Here is a 19723-nt window from a genome sequence, read left to right as displayed (position 1 = left end):
ATGGACTTCATAAATAAGGATATAGCTGACTTCCAAACCCTAAATCCATCCCAGTCTGGCTCTGTCAAGGGCAGGTCATGCCTGCTAAACCTGGTGGACTTCTTCGAGAATGTGAACAGGGCCATAGATGAGGGCAAAGCACTGCACACAGCCTAACTTGACTTGGTCAAGGCCTTCGACACTATCCCAAATTCAGGCATCATTGACAAACTAATGCAGTTGAATATCAACCCCTATGTTGTCAGGTGGGTTGCAAACTGGCTCACAGATTGATAACACTCAGTCAAAGTAGGAGACTTTACCCCTACCAGCAGACCTGTTACCAGTGCGATCCCACAAGGGTCAAAGCTAGGCCCCCTCTTGATTAGCATATAGTTCTCAGAAGTCCAGGCCAAAACAGAAGGGACGTGGTTAACCAAGTTTGCGGATGCCTGCAAAATAGGTGCTATCACTGAATCCCCTAGCAATGTCAGCATACTTCAAACGCAGCTTACACAGACCAATGATTGGTGCCACAGCCATAGTCTTAAACTATATGCTAAAAAATGCATCATCATTCCCTTTGGTAAAAACAATGCCCCTGCTGGTTATAAAATAAACAATAATACCTTAAGTACCAATTCAGCAGTGAGATACCTGGGAACACAAGTTGACTGTGACCTCAACTTTGACATTCTACGTCACTCATCTGATTAGCAAAGGCATCACCTCAAGAGCAAAACAGGTTATAACTCCCTTGTACTCGTCCCTCATCAGGCCTATTATTGAATATAATGCCCCCTTTGGTACATACTGTACCAGACACCTGCAGCAACTTGAGAGACCTCAGAAATTTTTAACTAAGAAAATTCAGGGTCTCTAGCACATGTCTTATATGGGCAGACTGAAGTCACTGGCACTGCACTCAGTAGTGTATAGACTACTCAGAGGCAACTTATGTCTTGTTTACAGGGCTCTCTCTGACCCAAATCTAATGGAAATGCTGCACATCCATAAGTCAAATGGGACTACAGTCACCCATCCCAGGGATCTCAATCTGCCCTGTGACATAAACAGGACCTGCTGGAGAGACAAATACAACTCTCAGAGTTTGCTACTCCTCTGGAATAGGCTTCCAGTCCATATCAAGCAGAGCAACTCCATGACCCTGTTTAAATGTAACCTGGACAACTGGATGGGAAACTGTAAATTTCTGCTGCGGATTGCCCCGGCATTTCTCCGGACATGGGTAGTCGTTGCTAGAAAAACCTTGAGCATAGACAATATCTCTCATCTAGTATTATATTGGGATTTAATTGGCAGGCTAGTAAAGACGCTCAGGTCAACAGCCTAGTAACATCCAATGAACCTATGAACTTCTAGAATCCAACCTTTTCCAAAAAGCCATAAATGAAGCCAAGGCCCTAGTAGAGTGGGCCTTGACCCTGCCTGAAATAGTTTTGTTGTGGTAAGTATAACAAATGGTAATAGTCTTACACAACCATTTGGAAACCATCTGTTTTGACACAGGTTGTCCAATCTTCTTACCTTATCAGAAATGAAGAACTGATCCGAAGATCTGAAAGACTTAGTTCTGTCAAGATAGTATCTGCTCTGTCTGTGGATACCCAAGGTATAGAGTAATATTTCCCTCCATCAGCAGCACAGAAAACAGAGAGATGGATAGTTTGGCTTAAAGTAAACACAGATACCACTTTGGTCATAAAAGAAGGATTAGTTCTCAAAGAAATCCTGTCTTTGTGGAAAATGTGATTGGGTTGACTCACCATAAGAACTTGCAACTCAGATACCCTTTCTGTAGAGGTCAGCGCAATCAGTCAAACTATTTTTCATGTTAAAAACCTCAAATCAGCCAGGTTAGCTGGTTGAAATGGAGCAATTATTAGCTTCTCTGTCAGAAAATTAAGATCCAAGGAAGGGCCACCAATTTTCTTCCAGGCCTCTTAAGTAAAACCCGTTTAAAAAACATTTGACGTGAGAAAGCATTGAATGAGAAGGATCAATGGGCAGACATGCTGAAATGGCCGATAAATGGACCATGATTTTGGATTAAGAAAGGCTATATATATAGGATAGTAACTTTTACAAATATTGCAAAACCGGAGAACAACTAGCCCTGAGTGGGTGCTAGTTATGTTTCTGGCACAGACTAGAAAATCTTTTCCACTCGCTAATATATTATCTTTTAGTAGCAGGCTTTACTGTCTCCATCATAACCTGCTGCAAGTCCACAGTAAATAGGTGGCTAAAGGGAACTGAGACTATATCATCCAGGCACTCAGTTGAATTTGATTGGAGAAAGGGTATATCAATCACCCCTGATCTTATGTGAGTAGATCCATTATGTCATGAAGGTTGTGATAACTGCCCCTCTTCATTTCCAAAAGGGAGAACCATGGGTGAACCGACCAGAAGGGAATCACCGCAATGATTCTGTGGGATTCCTTCTGAATAATCTGAAGTGGATGTCAGTGGAAAGGCTAGAAAAGCATATAGGAACATTCCTGTACAAGGGGAAAAAAGGCATCAGTCTTCTAAGCCTTCTTGCATTGAGTCCTGGAGCAGAATCTTGCAGGCTGATTGTGCAGAAAGAGAACAAATAGGTCTACCAGAGGAACTCTCTACAGATGGATCAAATCTTGGAAGACACCCTGATCTAGTTTTCATTCATGAGGGTTTGCACTGGTCCTTTCTGCCACACAATTTTGCTCTAACAGAATATAGGATATATGTAAAGTTAGATTGTGCTATGAAGCTATATCCCAAGCTAACATGGCTACTCTGCAAAGGGGGTATGACCTGGTGCCCCCTCGCTTGTTGATGACTATGGTATTGTCTGCAACAACTTGAAGAGGTCTGGGGGACCAAAGATGATTCAGACAGTTGCTTTATCAGGCAAGCATCTAATAGGATTATAGGATCACAGGAAGTTACTAGGTTACTAGCCCTGAGGCTCTTACAAGCCTAGCCAAGAATTTAGCCCATGTTCCAACAAGTCAGCACCCTATGCCACTGTCTAGCAGGGACATAGGTGGAATCCCAAGGGTATATTTTCTGTTCCCCATCCATTTATCCAGGTTGTATTCATGTACTTGTATCTGACCTTGGTGTCCCAAACACTTTGCACTTTCAGCTCTTCTTAAACTGCTCCCCAACCAAAATCCTAGCCCTCTATGGTGGCTGACTGCTTTAGAATAAGAAGGAAGAAGGGCAGACCTTGACCAAAGGATATTTGCTGTCTCCATCAAGTGAGTTGACTACTGACAAACCCTGGCACTGGGATTTGAAAAGACAAAGTTGGTGCTGGGACCAAAAATACTTCAGATAGCACTGTATCTTTCTCATGTGAAGTATTTATAGAGGTATCATGAGACTCATAGATGCCATGAGACCAAAAATCCTGCAGTATTCTTCAGAATGACCAAAGTCTGAGTGGTAGACCTTACAAATAGATTTAGATACAGATCTATTTATTTCCTGTGGAAGACAAACTCTTTGAACTGAACTGTCTAGCTGACAGCCCAAGAGCACAATCTTGTGGGAAAGAGTAAAAAAAAACTACTTTTGAATGTTCTCATGGAACCTCCAGCTTGCATAACAGATCTTTCACCCAAATGAGAGATTCCTGGTACTTTGAAAAATACTCTGCCAACACAAGCTAGTCATCTAAATATGGAAAAATGTGGATACTTTATATCCTGCAATGAACTATAACTAGATCAAGACACTTTCTGAACACTCTTAGTGCATTGGCTAGTCCAGAACTGATAACATGATCCAGATCTAGAAAACCTTCAGAAACATTGGAAGTCTAGATTAATAGAAATGAGATGCTAAGCATCTTATGAATTTAGGGTTACCAGGAAACTTGAATGAGGAAGAACTGGTAACAGGATGTGAAATAACAGCATTTTGAACTTGGGCACTATCACAAACAGGTTTAAGAAAGAAAGATCCAGAACTGTCTCCAACCATTTTCCTTCTTTGGCACTAAAAACATTTTTGAATAAAACTTCCCCAGTCTGATAAGGAGGAACTGGTTCCATCACTCCTTGGGACAGGATGTGGTAAAGGACAGGGGGAAATAAAGTCTGATCTGGTGGATGAGGAATTACCTCCTGAAAAGGAGGGATTTCCTCCCACTGTCATCTGTGACCTTGATGAATATTCTTCAGAATTAATTTGTCTGAAACTATCTGATGCCAAAGAGAAATTTGGAGATTTAGACTTTCTGGAAGGCAAAAGGGACTGCCAGGGTGGGAGGCAAGGTCCCTTAAATACTTGTTACAACTTGTTGGACTGTCCTTGGTTTGGGGGGATCCTGAATTCATTTTGGAACTCCCGTGCGATGTCTTCTTAAATGTCTGCTCACCTGCATTGTGTTGTGACTTTTTTTTGTCAAAATAAGATTAGGGGTTAGAGAACTCCTTAGAAAATTTGGAAAAGGAAGCTTGAAAAATCTTGGAAATTCCCAATATCACCTTACTCCTTTTATCACACTTTTTGGTCATTCTCAATCCAAAGGAGAATTTAAAATCTCATATGTTTACATCATCTGGGTGGTTCTGAGAATGCAGCCAAGCAAACCTCTTCAAAACAATACCAGTTACCATAGCCCTAGAAGGGGTATCAACTGAGTCATACACTCACTGTAAACAATGAGTACTGAATAGTACAATGGAAGAAATTAAAATTATTTAAAGCAAATTTTTCCTCACAAGAAGAAACTGCAAACAACACATTGCTTATACTTTCATAATTAGAATAAATGCTAATATATGAGCCTGACAAATAAAAATTCTGAAAATTAAGGTTGCAGAAGCATCCTTGTCAAAAAGAGTAGATCTGGAATTAACCAAATGTTCAGCACAGTAAGAGTAACTAAACTCGTGGCTTCTGGGTCAGGTTTGGGAACAGTGTATAAAAACATAACGACTGAGGAACTTTCTATCTGGCTTTCTCAGGGCAGCAGGTTGAAAAATGCAAAGGTGACACACACATCCCCCAGAAGTGACAGAACCAGATGAATGGTTGAAGGTTGTGGAAATTCCTTCTGTAAACGTTCATAGCATTTTCTGAGTTGCTGAGAAACCTCAGTGTTCTTTCACTGAAAACACTGACACTTTCTGGTAAACAGTCTTGAAGAAAGAGAAAACCCCACAGGGAGAATCAGAAACTGAGCTCTCCGCTGAGTCTGAATAAAAAAACTGAAGAGAAAACCCTGTATCTGGCCCTTCATCTTCTTGCCCAGATTCAGAATCTTGAATCTCTTCAGGAAAAGAGATATCCCTCTTTCTTATAACAGAAACCACCTTAGACGAAGGCTCAACAGCCTGAATAAAACCCTGAGCCAGACCCAGTAAATTATTCCCGTCTAAGAAACTTTGAGGAGGAACAGATACATGCTTCATTTTCAGGGTTTTTTTGACAGGAAAAATGGGGCCAACAGTGTTATTTATGGCAGCAACAGTTTCGTTAGAGATGGGCATAACAATGCGACTAAACAGTGAAGCTTTCCCTGTTCCCTCAACACGGAATGACAAGAGTTGCTTTCCCTTGCCACTTGGGGACCACAACAGCTGCACAGGATGTAGGTAATCCATAGTCCATAGTCATTGCAGGTGCTACACAAGAAAGATTTTGGGAAAAGATGAGTGGCCTGAGGAACAAGCTTCACATACCCATCACACTAAGTGGCAAACTTGGGGTATGCATGCATTCAATCACCATGCATGCATGCATACTCTAAGTTTGGCACTCAGTTTGATGCAAACTAAGATGTCAGCAAAAACACTGGGGAAAAAATGTCATGATCAGTTGCTGAGCTAGCCAAATGGATTATAGTGGCTCTGACTGACATTTTGTTCCTATATTGCTATATAACCTATAAGTTTTTAATAAGTTTTATCAGCAAGCTGAATTCTACTATGTGGCATTCATGTGGATCTGTATTATACAAAGAGATATCTTGGCAAGTCAAATGCAGAAATATGAATGTCTTTATTATAAGGATGACACTGTATTTGTCAGTCAAGTATGTGATTAGTAATAGTACCAGATTAAATGAGTCATCCCAAGTCTCATTTAAATCAGACACCTCAGTAGCATATCTAAACTGATACAGTGCCATATGGTGACTAATAGATATGTCTTTTTAGGATTTGGTTTAACTACAGAAACTGGCCATCTTTGGTAGCAGCAAATGTCTGAGGAGGTTTCTGAATGCCTATGTTACTTATTCAAGTACCTAGCAGAAAGGAGAAGGTACAAAAGGGAATCCTGGAAGCCAGAACTGCACTGACAATTAAACCAGTAAAGGACTGTCTAACTGCTACTTTGTAGAGGCCCATTTCCCTATATGTCGAATCAGAAATATAGGTTAAAGTTCTGACCTTTAGGTTGAACGAAGTCAGTCTTCACTTGCTGAGTGAGGGCAACATTGGCGTCACTGAAGGTAAGCAACCTTCTTTCCATCTTTATATGATAACAAGTCTTAACTGTGCTAGATATCTGTGATTAGACATGGGGTTTCCCCTCCTTGGATGCTGAAAAACATTCCATGGTAGGTATTAGAATGACATCCTTATGACTTTTTTAAACAACATTAGGTTTCCCTTTAAATTTGTGGTGTATATTAAGGCTCTCTACCTCAATCCATCAGCAAGGATTAGGTGTAAATGCATGCACTTACTGCCCTTTGATACCTTAAAATGACAGACAGGAGTGCAGATGATCTCCTTCCTTTCTGAATTTTGATCCTGAATTGCTGTTATGGAGTACTGAATAGTATTAGGAAATCCATGGGATTCACCATAATGATGACATGCTAAAAACATTATCATTCACTGATGATATACTAGATTTGTAGTGCTAATTGCATAGGGAAAAGAGAATAGATTACTGTGGTTTGGGCACCATGTGTAGAATAGCAAAAAACTATCTGGTGAAGAACATTTGGGAGTGGTACGAAGAAAGCAAGAAACTAATGGTGTCCAGCAAAGAGGTGGATGGACTGCATATGTGTAGATCTGTGACAGTCATGTATGACCATTTAAGAAGGTAATACAACAGTGGCACTGAATCATGAAAGATGATGACAGTTGATGCAACACCTTGACCCCAATGGGAAAAATGGGATTGATTATGATATACTAAATTTGGTTAATAATTCTGAAAAGAAAAAGTTCAAGAAAAAATATATATGTATATGATGTAACAGTAACAGAAAATATACAAATTACTGAGCCAACATTAGTTTTGTGTAGTAATTATATATTACAAAGGAAACAACAGGAGATGAATACAGGGGATTTTGTAAGGAAGCTATACATGGTAAATGTAAGAATGCAGTGGTCACTAATGGGAAGAAGGATGTGGATTGTGAAAAACAGGTTGGGAAAATGGTAAAATTAAGTCAATTAAAGATTCTGACCATGAATGAGGATTTGGACTAGTCAAATTTTATACCACATGTGCTTGTTTGAGGTTATGATAGTATGGCTCTTGTGTCTAATTTCAGAGGGCTTAGGTGGTTGATGTTAAAGTCACGCAGGACAGTTATTGTGTCATATGGTTTAACATCAATAAGAAGTATTTATATCAGTTTTTTGAGTTTTGGGATGGTAGTTGTAAGGGGAACATAGGGAAAAGCTGTAGAAAGGGACTGGTGTATACTTCGGTGAAGTCTGAGGGTCAGACAGTTGGGGTCTATATCACAGATGTGCACTGAACTTGGCAGGAGATTTTTGAGGTTGTTTTTAGTGAGGACTGATATTTTATGCCCTTTCTACTTTCTGGTTGGGTATTAAAAGAGTAAATATGGCTGAGGAAGTGGTGGCTTCTTGACCAATGATTAAATAATACCCACAAAATCTGGGTTGTGGGTTTCAAGGAGTGTATGAGGTTGTTCTAATTTGTTTTTCATGTTCTCTGCATTTAGCAGGGCACCTTTTAGTTGGGGATGGCAAAGATTTGTAAGGTTATTTGTGTTAGCTTGGTTGAAGTGGGAGACAAGAGGTTGGTTTCAATGTGGCTGTGGATAAACAGGAAGCAAATTAGGGTTGTGAGGAGGGTGGATAAATGTAGGTATGGTTGCTTTGGTTTTATCCTAGTGTGGATCTTGGATTTCCTTGGTAAACAGTTGATGCCTGATGTGTACAGGTGGGTAAATCACATTACAAAGGAGGTCAAGTGTGAAAATGTCTGTTGTGAGTGGGGGTTGGAGAACTAGGGCCAGTAACAGAGGCAAGGGCAAGGTTAAGTGGTGAGTTGAATTTAGTGACATGAATTTCTCTGGGAAAGCAATGTGCTTGTCTTTCAAGGCTGACAGGAAAATGGTTATGAATAGTTTTACATTTGAAAGATGTGAATTTAGTGGTGTGCTTTGCTGTTCCTATAGGATTAATGATTATGTAAACTAGGCAGGTGAGAGGATTAGAAGGAAGAGGAAAGGCTCAAATAACAACACCCAAATGGGACATTTGCTTTGGGGATATGGGTGCCAGGTATTCTTGGGCTAGGTGACAGCCCTATAGTCCCTTTGTTCTTGTCCATAAATCCCTAATGACCATCCATTCCCCAGTGAAAATCAGCTGGAAGAAAGCATACCAACTGTGGAAAACTAATACCCTGTGGTACATTCTATCCCTAGTTGAACAGGTAGGACTGTTAAGCATCTCCCTCCAGAAAGACGCACTTTAGATCTGTGAAATGGCACCAGTACTTGAGCTAAGCTTTGAAATCCATCATCTATTTACAGTATGTCAATATTCACAATGATGGTAATAAATTAACAAGATTAATTACCTGCCAAGATCAGCAACACAGAGAGCTCGAACATATCCCTCTTCACATATTCCAAGGAGGTGTGACACAAGTCACTTATACCTACATCAACAATGACAATGTTGCATGCCTACTTGTAGTGAAGGGATTTAAAGTGACTTAAGTGTCTTTAGTCAAGTAATGAATTCTAGGATCTGAAAGGCAGATGTCACCCTATCCTTCCTCTGCCTGCTCAGTGGTACATCAGTATGTTTCATTATGCAGTCATGTATGACTAATACATTGTTGCATGGAGTAACACTACCTGATAGCCTTAATAGCTTGCGCAGCCCACTTGGGTGAACCGCATTTGTTGTGTTACTAGGGCATAATGTGTGATTACCAAGTAAGATGTTTACGTACTGCTGATGTTTGAGTACATTACTGCAGAACCTAAGACATCTTTGAGGCTTTGGTAAGGATTTTTTAGTAATATGTGAGTTTACTGCAGCTGCTGCTGTGTTGCTCTGGTGATGGTGGCAAGTGACTTCTGACAGCCATATGGCTTGAGAAGTTTGCCTACAGTTTAAGTAAGTAATCACTCTCTCACATACAGACTTAGGATATGCTGACAATAAAGGGCTGTTACTGAACATGAGGCAGTTATTACACTATCTCAAGATACCTAGAGCTAGTAGGCTAGCAACAGATGATGCAAGTGCAAGCTATTGTCCCATAGTTTGTAGAAGTCATGTCAAATGGTATAATGAGTTTAGAGAGGGGTTTAGGATTGTTGGAGAGTGGGTCACAAGTTATTAGGCACGTGTAGCATCCACCAGTGAGATTTATGGATCTGTCTATTTCCAATGTTTTTATCAAGAAAACAAAATCACAATGACAGTAAAGTTTTAGGATTCTGTCACTTTTAGCTGTCGACAAACTGTACATGTCAGAGGCAATAGTGGATGTGGAAAAGACAAGTTTTTGGACTACTTCCAAGGGGAGATTTTATCTTAGCTTATTACAGCCTATTGACACCTCCAAGTGATTCTATAGTTACATCCTGCTGACACCTCTTTGCACTGATTCTCAAACCATGCTACACACAAGCAATCAAAAGATTTTGTTTTAAAACTTATATGATGGGCAACAAAACTGAAATGAAATTAGAATTCAGTCTCCTGCTGCTAAAGAGATATTAAATATTCTTCATACATTATTTATATTACCATAATTTTTATATTTCCTCTTAATATCACAACAAGTAAGTAACATAGCTAGAAGTGCATAGCCTCATATTACATCACACAGATGGACAAAAAATATGCTGCTGTCAGTATTGGTATAGCTTTAAAGATTACTGAGATATTCAAAGTTGTTTACAAAATTTTACAAAATTAATATTTAGTGCTTTCATCTGCGGTGGTGGTGCTGTGGTAGCATTGTCGCCTCACAGTAAGACATTGTCCCGTTCGATTCTCAGCTACAGCGTCTTCTGTGTGGCGACATGCGTGAATGGGTGGGCCTTCGGTGAAGGTTGTGCGTCAGAGATGGCAACTCGGCACGTAAAAATCTGCTGCCAATCATTAGCGGACCGGAGTTCCGCTGTGGCGACCCCTAACCGGGAAAAGCCGAAAGACACAACAACAACAAAATTAAGAATTATAACAGCCAGTTTAAGACCTACAATCTAAAGAACACCACCACCACTATAACGAAATGTTTACAATGAACAGTATGCCATTTAAATTTTTTTAGTAACCCTTATGGCTCTGGATATATAAATATTTGTTTGAAATGTGAGGACATAACTTTGTTTTGTCAAAAAGCGCAGGATGCAATCACTGGAAGTTAGAGTACAAAACCTCCAGAGCTCCACAGGAGTGAATGAGCTAGATGTACACTGGCTACTGTCTAGTGTGGATTACTACAGTGCTGTGCAACATGGTACAGCTCCACTCAAACAATTACAAAGCTGCACAATGCAGCAGAAAATAAACTGCACAATATGGCTCAAACAAGAACTACGAGGGAAGGCAAGCTATCCGCAAACAGATAAGCAAACCATTGCAGATTTCCCTTGTTTCACAAGACCAAAGTGCAGAAATTCAGCATTACAAAATGTAATAAGGTAGTAAAGTTGTAAAAGTGTAATGAAACATGCACTGGAATGGTAAAGAACTCAGTTGTAAAATATTCTTCAAGCTTAAAAAGTCAATAAAAGGTACCTACAGGTCTAAAACTATGAAGTTATCATGGATCCTATCAATAAGATTCCATCACACACACACAGCCATATATGCGCATGGGCACATACACACAAACTTACACAAATAAATATTCTGCTGTGTGATAAATTAGATATCATGTACATTAGGTTTAGGGAACAAGTTTCATCCTGACAGGCACAGAAAGGATGTCTCGCACAGCTCCCAAACAGAAGCACTAAATACTTCTAATAGCAGTCTTTCATCAAATACAAAACAGAATGGATTATAATAGTTAAAACCTTTGCCCTGTTTTGCAAGCTAGCCAATAACAATAACAACATGAAATACATATTAGATATAGATAGAAAAGAGGTTTCACACAAAATCATTATAAAACTACTGAATATATTTATGATATCTTTAGGAAAAGGAAGGCCCACCTTCATATCCCTCCATTCTTGAGCCATATAATATACTAAGCACAGACACCACTGTAAAATGGAGAAAAAACAATTATCTCAGCTGTTGTGGCTGTTTGGAAAGAGCTATTCTCTGCAGGCATTTCTGCAAATCTGAGGACTTGGCAGTTCAAGCACACATAATTCCTTCAGGATAACTTTCAGTCCACTATTGTCAAATACATGCTGCTCAACCCCAGAGGATTCCAAAAAATATATTAAACAAATCTAATTATATCAATAAATATATATATATATATATATATATATATATATATATATATATATATATATATATATATATACATAGATTGATAGATAGATGCGTGTATCTCCCTTTCTCTCTCTGTATATATAGATTATATATACATATATATATATATACACACACACACACACACACACACACACACACACACACACACACACACACACACACACACACACACACACACACACACATACTGCTGTCTATGTATACACACGCACACACGCACGCACACACATACATTTGGCAAAGACGTATTTTGGAACTAATGTACTTTAAGACATTACCAGATAAACTGCTTGCACTTGTCACATCATCTTTTGCAGACATTACAATGTTGTCACTTTGTTGTTGTGGAGTTTCTGTAAGAGCTGAAAGAAAAAGCTGTGTTTACCATTTGGAATTCTGGTTCTACGGATATTTAGATGAGTACCTGCATGCATGCCGTGGACTGGTACAGAGCAACATTGACAGGAAGCCTTATACTCGATATGATATGGAGTTTCTGTTTCCATATCTATCTGTTAAGCAGAGTGAAAAAAAATAAAACATGAAACATGCCGTGAACTGATGACAATGATGAGGTGAAGCTTTGAAAAAAAAAAGTTTTAACAGCTAGATTAGATGCAGATCTTTATTCAGAAACACCTAGATAAAAACATCTGATTAGTTTAAAAAAATTACAAAATGATGTGTTAGTAGAATCTCAGCTTTGTTCAATTGTTTTTCTGCTGTGAAAAGACTGAACAAGCAAAACGATCCTGCAGGAAAAAATTCTCATTATTATAGTGTACTACTTCTGCTTTTTATTTTATTGTTCTTTGGCTACCCTTAAATTAACTGATTACTTGGGTAATGCCCGTTGCATGTCTGCCTACCTTATTTGTTCATACTCTGCAGTATGCCTTATTTTCTGCAAGCAACACATGCAAATTATTTATCTTGGGACTCATAGTGCTGAGTCCTGAGATATGGAGACCAAATAGCCAAAAACCCCGACTTACATATATTAAGTACAAAACTGCCATTTCTCAGACTATTCCCTTTCCTCTGAGGTACAGCATTCTAAGAGCTGACAAATATATGTAAGTTTGTGGGAGTGAGGGGTGCAGAGCAATTGCTCTGTACAAAAAAACAAGTTTAAAGGAGAAGAGCAATGCTTGATATTCACTCTTCCCCAGCATTTCAGTGCTTTTTATTGGTAGCTTGGGACTCAGCAAAGCTAGTCTCAAGATGTCAATAGGGAGCCACATTGCTTATTTTCTTCTATAAGTTGCCAGTACTAGATGTTTGCAGAAAATGGACCAGTAGGATAAGATCACTCAACAAGTCAAAAAAGAAGCAAATCAGTAAAATAAATAAATACTGGTTTAACCATTTCTATCAATTTAGCTACAGTTTAATGATTTTTATCAAGTAATGTTCCTATGCAGTTACCTTCTATCCTATCTATTCAATATGCCTGTATAATATCCTGCAAATGTTTTTTTAACTGTATGACAGAACCTATGGAACTTACTCTAAATATGCCTATGCGTGTATATATATATATATATATATATATATATATATATATATATATATATATATATATATATATATATATATATATACATATATATTTATATATATATATATATATATATATATATATATATATACATATATATATATATATATATATATATATATATATATATATTTATAGGCATGTATATATATATATATATATATATATATATATATATATATATATATATATATATATATATATATATATATATATATATATATATATATATATATATATATATATATATATATATATATATATATATATGGGTCTGGGTTACAACGTCGACAGATGAGAAGACCGACAGCGAAATCACCGACGCCAGAAGATCGACGGATGAAAACACCGACGCGGAGAACACCGAGATGGGGAAAGGATGTGTAAGTATGCGGTAGTGACGGACGTTAGGGTGCGAGTAAGGTAAGTGTGCGATGTTGACGGTCTGTAGGGGTAGGGGTGGGTTAAGTGAGTTAGGGTTAGGGCGCGGGTTAGGTAAGGGTACAGTAGTGAATGTTTTGGGTTAGGGGCGGGTTAAGTGAGTTAGGGTTAGGGCGCGGGTTATGTAAGGGTGCAGTAGTGAATTTTTTTGGGTTAGGGGCGGGTTAAGTGAGTTAGGGTTAGGCGGTTAGGTTAGTGTGCGATAGTGACGGACCTTAGGGTTAGGGTTTCGTTAGGGTTGTGGATAGTTGTGTATGTAAGGTTTAGTGTTTGTTTGTTAGGATTTAGGTGTGCTTGTGTTGTGTGTGTGGTTTTTGGTCAGGGAATGTGTTTTGTTTATTGGTTGTTGTGATGATGTGTTGAGTGTGTGCGGTGTCGTGTTTGTGAACTGTCGATGATGTGGTGTCGGTGATGTCGTTGTCGATGTTGTGTGCTGTCGGTGTTATAACCTAGAACCATATATATACATGTATATTTACACACATCTATATTTATAGTAATATTTATATCCATCTCTATTACTACATACTCTAATTCAAATTTCCAATACACCAAATACAGTCCACCTAATACTACATGAACTTTGTTTTATGTTATTTTTAATAAATTTTCAATGTCTTTTGGGGGGGTTGTTTTCATCCCACATCCACTATTTTAATATACCTACACTGAGACAGTGAGGAAAAGGAAAAATCCTAAGTCCACTGTAAGCAAACTTGCATTGACATATCTCTGAGCCGGTAACCACAACTACAGCATTCCTTCTTTATAGACTGCTAGCCGAAACTTCAAAAGTGAATCACACAAAATTCCTTTAGTATGCTTAACAAAATGAGATGCAGATTGTCAATTTTAGACAATTCTGCATACATCAAGCAAAGACATCTATTTATTACTCCAGTACTCAATGTACATTGAAAATTCCAAATTTAGTACTATAATAATAAGCATAAGTTCACTGTATTTTAAGTTGTTGGTTGTATAAAGTGAATCTCTTTGTAAACCTAAGCAACTGACAAAAGAGTTTCTCCCCAGGCCTCCCTGAATATGGTCTTCTGCCCAACTGTACCATGGCTACTGACAAAACAAAGTGAATACAAATAAATAAAAAGAGTGACAACATTTTGACAAGTGCAGAAGCAAGAGGTACAGACACAAGATATAAAACTTATTAGTATAGTTGGATATACTGCAGCTGAAATGGAAATGGTTCTTAATTCATTTAGCAAAAGTTAGGTGAAACAAGTGAATGTGTAAGTAGCTGCCATTACCCTGTATTCCTGCTCCTTTTGGAAGTGAATTAGTTGGTTTTGGTTTATTTGGTATATCAGTGTGGGGTATTGCACTTGGACCTGCAGAATAATTTAATGAAGCACTGAATATTTAACAAAGAAAGCACAGAAAGAATACAGAGAAATATGCCACAGGAATGCAATACACGGGAAAACACGTTTTCTATAGATATAGCACAATGTTTCTAATAATTTGAATATGTATAGCTGCAGAATCCAGTCTGTCAATACTTTTCACAAATTTCATTCTCTCCACAAATCTGAATGGAAACAAAGTCGAAACTTAGAAATATGATGTAGAAAAATGTTTTTAATTTGTTTTGGAATGACTTTTTTTCATTCTCAAATATTACCAGTTCAGAATGAATCATGTTGATTTTATAAATTACCATTATGTTTCTAAGTTTTTACAACAAAATGCAGCATAGCACTTAATCTCCATTTCTTCTAGACAGCAGTTCCTATGAATCTGTTTTATTCATAGATAAATGTTGACTAGAATGCAGAAGAATTCCTATTTCTTATAATAAGGATCACTGAATTATAAAAGCCTTTGTAAAATGCTAATTCAAACATTAAAAACTGACCCTAGCTTCTTGTACCATCTAAATAACGGTATATCAACAGCACAACTAAATTCATTCTTGAAGTGATATAAACTGACAAACTGGTATGTTGTTGACAGTCCATGGGGTGGTCCACTAGCTCTTCAAACACTACTGCGCTAGACACAAACATGTGAAGGGGAATAGTGAGGCACCAGTATTTATATAATTCCTTCATCATGTCAACATTATTTGGGGAATTTTTTTGTGTTTCTGAAAAGTTGTCCTTAAAAGCACTACATATATATATTTTCTATATTTCCCCTTTCCTTAACCATCTACCAGCTCCTCTCCTTGGTCACTAGGTCTAGCGGATCCGCCTTAGCCTCCCTTAGTCTCAAAACGATTCACATCCAAGGCTGGTGAAGAGATTGAGGAGACTGGTGTAGCATCATACTACTGCCAAGGAATGTGCCCTGACCTCCTCTCACCCTATAGCAGCCTTGACAGCACCACAACTGTGGCCAACATGAGGTGCACTGTACATCGCTTGCAGCTTGTCCGGCTCTTAATGGTGCTACTGCAGTGAGGCTAGACAACCCCCCTCCCCCCAGGATGGTTGCGCTGACATCAGATACTCACTCCCATCCTCCTCCCACTAACCAGTCCCCACCTCCGTGCCCATGCTGCTATCTGATCCTTGATAAAAGCACTAAAATTCTTCAGTGCCCAGACCCAGTATCCTGAACCATGTCACCTGGCATAAGCAAGACTTGTCTTCTTTAGTAATCCTGTTAGTGTAAACTGTGCTAGGGATGTGTAGCAGTTAGTGTATGACCTTTAAAACCATATCTTAAATGATGACTGAATAAAGGGATTTTAGTTCATTGTTTTCACTAATGTGGATCCAGGTTTCAAAACATCCTCCCAACATCAGTGCTGGAGTCACAAAGTCATACTGCTTTTATGGTTAAAAGTTAATACTGCAGCTTATCACTGACTTGTATGTCTAAATTTGTTTTAATCACCCCTTAACTATCAGCTCTTACCTCTTCAGGTCTGTCACAGTTTCATATGTAAATAGGTTAATTCATTGGTTCACAGGTAGGTACTAGGCTATCGGCCCAAGGGCCTAAGTAAGCCTAGCCAATAAAGTTCCCTGGCTTACACCAACCCAAGAAAGTTAATTTCCTGTGCCCCTGTCGAGCAGAGCCACAGAAGTGATCCCGGGGTGTATGTCCTATTTCCCATCCACTCATCAAGATTTTTCTTGAAGAGTGTTAATCAGGAACTTTGCTTGACATAGATGGGTAGCCTGTTCCAGAGTATGGGACGTCTCTGGGCCAGAAATCTATCCCTCCAGCAAATCCTGTTTATTGTGGTGACAAGGTTTAGGTCCCTAGAGTGTGTAGCTCGGAGGGATTGGGATTTCTTTAGGTGTAGCATGTCCAACAGCTCTGGGTTTGACATAGCTTTATATGTTAGGCAGAGATCACATCAGAGTAGGTGATATGCTACAGAGTACAGCTGGAGTTTTTTGAGACGATCAGTGTAGGGCATCTGTTTGATGCCAGTAACTCTCTTTGTGAGGTACTTCTGTGGCCTTTCCAGCTGCTGCAGATGTCTTGTGAGGTACATTCCAAAAGGGGCGTTGTACTCTATAATGGGTCTAATGAGTGTTGATTAGAGGATAATAATGACCTCTTTTTTCCTGGATGAGAACCCTTTTGTGATGAGGTGTGCCATGTAGAAGGATTTCCTGCCTACTGTGGCAATGTGATTATCAAAGGAGAGACTACTATCCACCTGGGTCCCAAGGTCTCGTATCACACATTCAGTGCTAAGAAGACTGCTGCCTATGTGGTAGCTCATGGGTAGATTGTTTTTACCAAAGGGGATAATGCACTTTTTGGCACTGAGCTTGAGGCCATGGCTCTGACACCAGGCATCTGTCTCAGTGAGGCCCCTCTGTAGGATGTCCACATCATTTGGGGAATCGACTATAGCTCCTAGTTTGCAGTCATCTGCAAACTTCGTTAGCCTGTACTTCAGAGAAGTATATACCAAACAGGAGAGGTCCCAGGACTGAACCCTGTGGTACTCCACTTGTCACTGGTTTGAAGTCAGATTTGGAGTCTGCAACTTTTACAGTGTGGGTTCTGTCAGTGAGCCAGATGGCAGCCCATCTTGTGACATAGGGATTTATACCTAGTTTAGTGAGTTTAGATATAATTCTAGAATGGGGGATGGTGTCGAAAGCCTTGGCGAGGTCAAGATAGGCTGTGTGAACCACCTTACCCTCATCTACGGCTTTGGTGACTGCCTCAAAGAAGTTGACCAGGTTCAGGAGGCAAGATCTGCCTTTCACAAACCCGAACTAGGTGGGGTCCAGAGTTTGGAGGTTACCAATGTCTTTGTTTATGAATTCCATGATTATACATTCCATGGCCTTGAAGACCAGGCTCATCAGGCTAATAGGGCGATAGTTCCCAGGATTAGTGGTGGCTCCCCCTTTGTGAAGTGGGATAACTGTTGCTGTGTGCCATTCAGTAGGCACAAAGCCTGACGTGAGGCTATGATTGAACATGGTGCTTAGGTGGGGAGCCAGTTCGTTCTGAAGTTTGTGTAAAATGCAGCCTGGGATGTTGTCCGGTCCCATGGATGCTGTGTTTTTGGCTTTAGAGAGTGCTGCTCTTACCTGTGACTCTGCATTCTTTCTATATAGATATGGGCCCTTTAGGGGGTGAGAGGGGGGGTAAAGTTAGCACTCAACCTATCTGCCAGGATGTTGGCAATATCACTTGGTTCTGTAATTTTTGTGCCATTGTGCTGTAACTCAGAGCAGATCTGGGTGTTGCCATTGAGATTCTTGACATAGCTATAGAATGCTTTGTGGTTGTCCTTAGAATCAGTGGCAATCTTGTTTTCATAGCTAGCTTTGGAGGATCTTATAAGGGATCTCAGCTTCTTGCTGAGGCTGACCAGGGAGCTCCTCCACTCATGGGATTTTACTCTCTTTTGCAACAATTTCTTCCTTCTGTTGTAGGGTTTGTTTATGGCAGGGGAGCTCCAGATTGGCTTCCTTTTTTTGGAGGATAGCATCTTGCTTCTGTTTGGGATAGCACGATCCATGTAATTGTCATTGTCCCTTGTCTCTTAATTTATTTTTCTTTTTTGTTTGTTTTGTATTCTGATGTGTCTCCACCACTGCATTAGTATATTCTCATGTGCTGCATTTTATTATTTTAGCAGGCGTTATGACTTTGTCATTATACGGTGTAAACATTGTGCTTGTTTCTAGTGATGTTAACCAAAAGTAGTGTTGATAACTTGTCTGTATTTTTTCTTAAACGGACAATAGCACAATTCAAAAGCAGGTCTGTAAGTGTAAAAAGAGCTCCATAATACAGACAGAACTTCTAAGACATTCGATAAAATGCAGTTCTTAATTTGGCGAGGGACAAAAGTACTAATACTTTACAACTAACAGAAGACTTACAGTGTCAGCATAATGCTTCAAATGCCATACATTTATTACAAGGAATACCACTTATGAGGAAAAATATTTTGTAGCTGATTGGCAGAAGAAAGGTCTGAAGACTGCAAACAAGTCAGGTTATATTAGGTTAGTTTGCAGGAGAACATTTATAACTCACAGAGATTCAAGCATGGGTAGAGGATGCCACTCTTAGCAAGCTTTAGTTGGAAAAAGCAACTCGTATCTACACAGTGCTAATTTCACGGGACCTGACTGTGCAAAGCATCTGAAAGCCAATTACGGATACAACAGTCAAGGGATAACACTGGAATGCACATCAAAAGACCAAAAAACAAAGTGGATAAGTAGTGGGAATATCCACAGAACACTATATTTCATACTAGAACAGCACTGCTACTGTACTGTGCATAGCTCACAACCTCTTCACTCATGAAATCTGGACAAAGCCAAAAATAATGGGGGACAAAGGCCCAAAAACAGGGACACATTTTTAATATTGCTATTTTTAAACTTAAAAAGTTGCTACAATATGTATTTCCAAACAACTTTTGAAAACTGAAATAAATGAGCTGGATAAACAAATTAAGCATAGTGTGAGACAAGATCAAGAAAATTTTGAAGAAAATTTATATAAAGATATTGAGCTTAATAGGAAACCATTTTATAGATACACAAGA

General features: G+C 39.0%; 1 protein-coding gene across 44 annotated transcripts in view; it reads right to left on the bottom strand.

Moving 5' to 3' along the window:
* LOC122801915 (ABI family member 3 binding protein) overlaps nucleotides 1–19723 on the bottom strand; it is a 3486228-nt gene that overhangs the window by 1333480 nt on the left and 2133025 nt on the right. For 38 of the 44 annotated variants that reach the window (XM_044071601.1, XM_044071602.1, XM_044071604.1 and 35 more), the window contains 2 exons: nucleotides 14982–15062; nucleotides 11987–12070 (listed from right to left, as the gene is read on the bottom strand). The exons of the other annotated variants lie outside the window; for them this stretch is intronic. In XM_044071601.1, the coding sequence (XP_043927536.1) occupies nucleotides 11987–12070; nucleotides 14982–15062 (165 nt within the window). The remainder of the gene's footprint in view (nucleotides 1–11986; nucleotides 12071–14981; nucleotides 15063–19723) is intronic. 44 annotated transcript variants of the gene reach the window in all.

The sequence above is a fragment of the Protopterus annectens genome, chromosome 5.part0 (assembly GCF_019279795.1).
Source record: "Protopterus annectens isolate FY-2018-M chromosome 5.part0, PAN1.0, whole genome shotgun sequence".
Classification (NCBI taxonomy): Eukaryota; Metazoa; Chordata; order Ceratodontiformes; family Protopteridae; genus Protopterus; species Protopterus annectens.
This window is presented reverse-complemented; position numbering and strand designations above follow the sequence as displayed.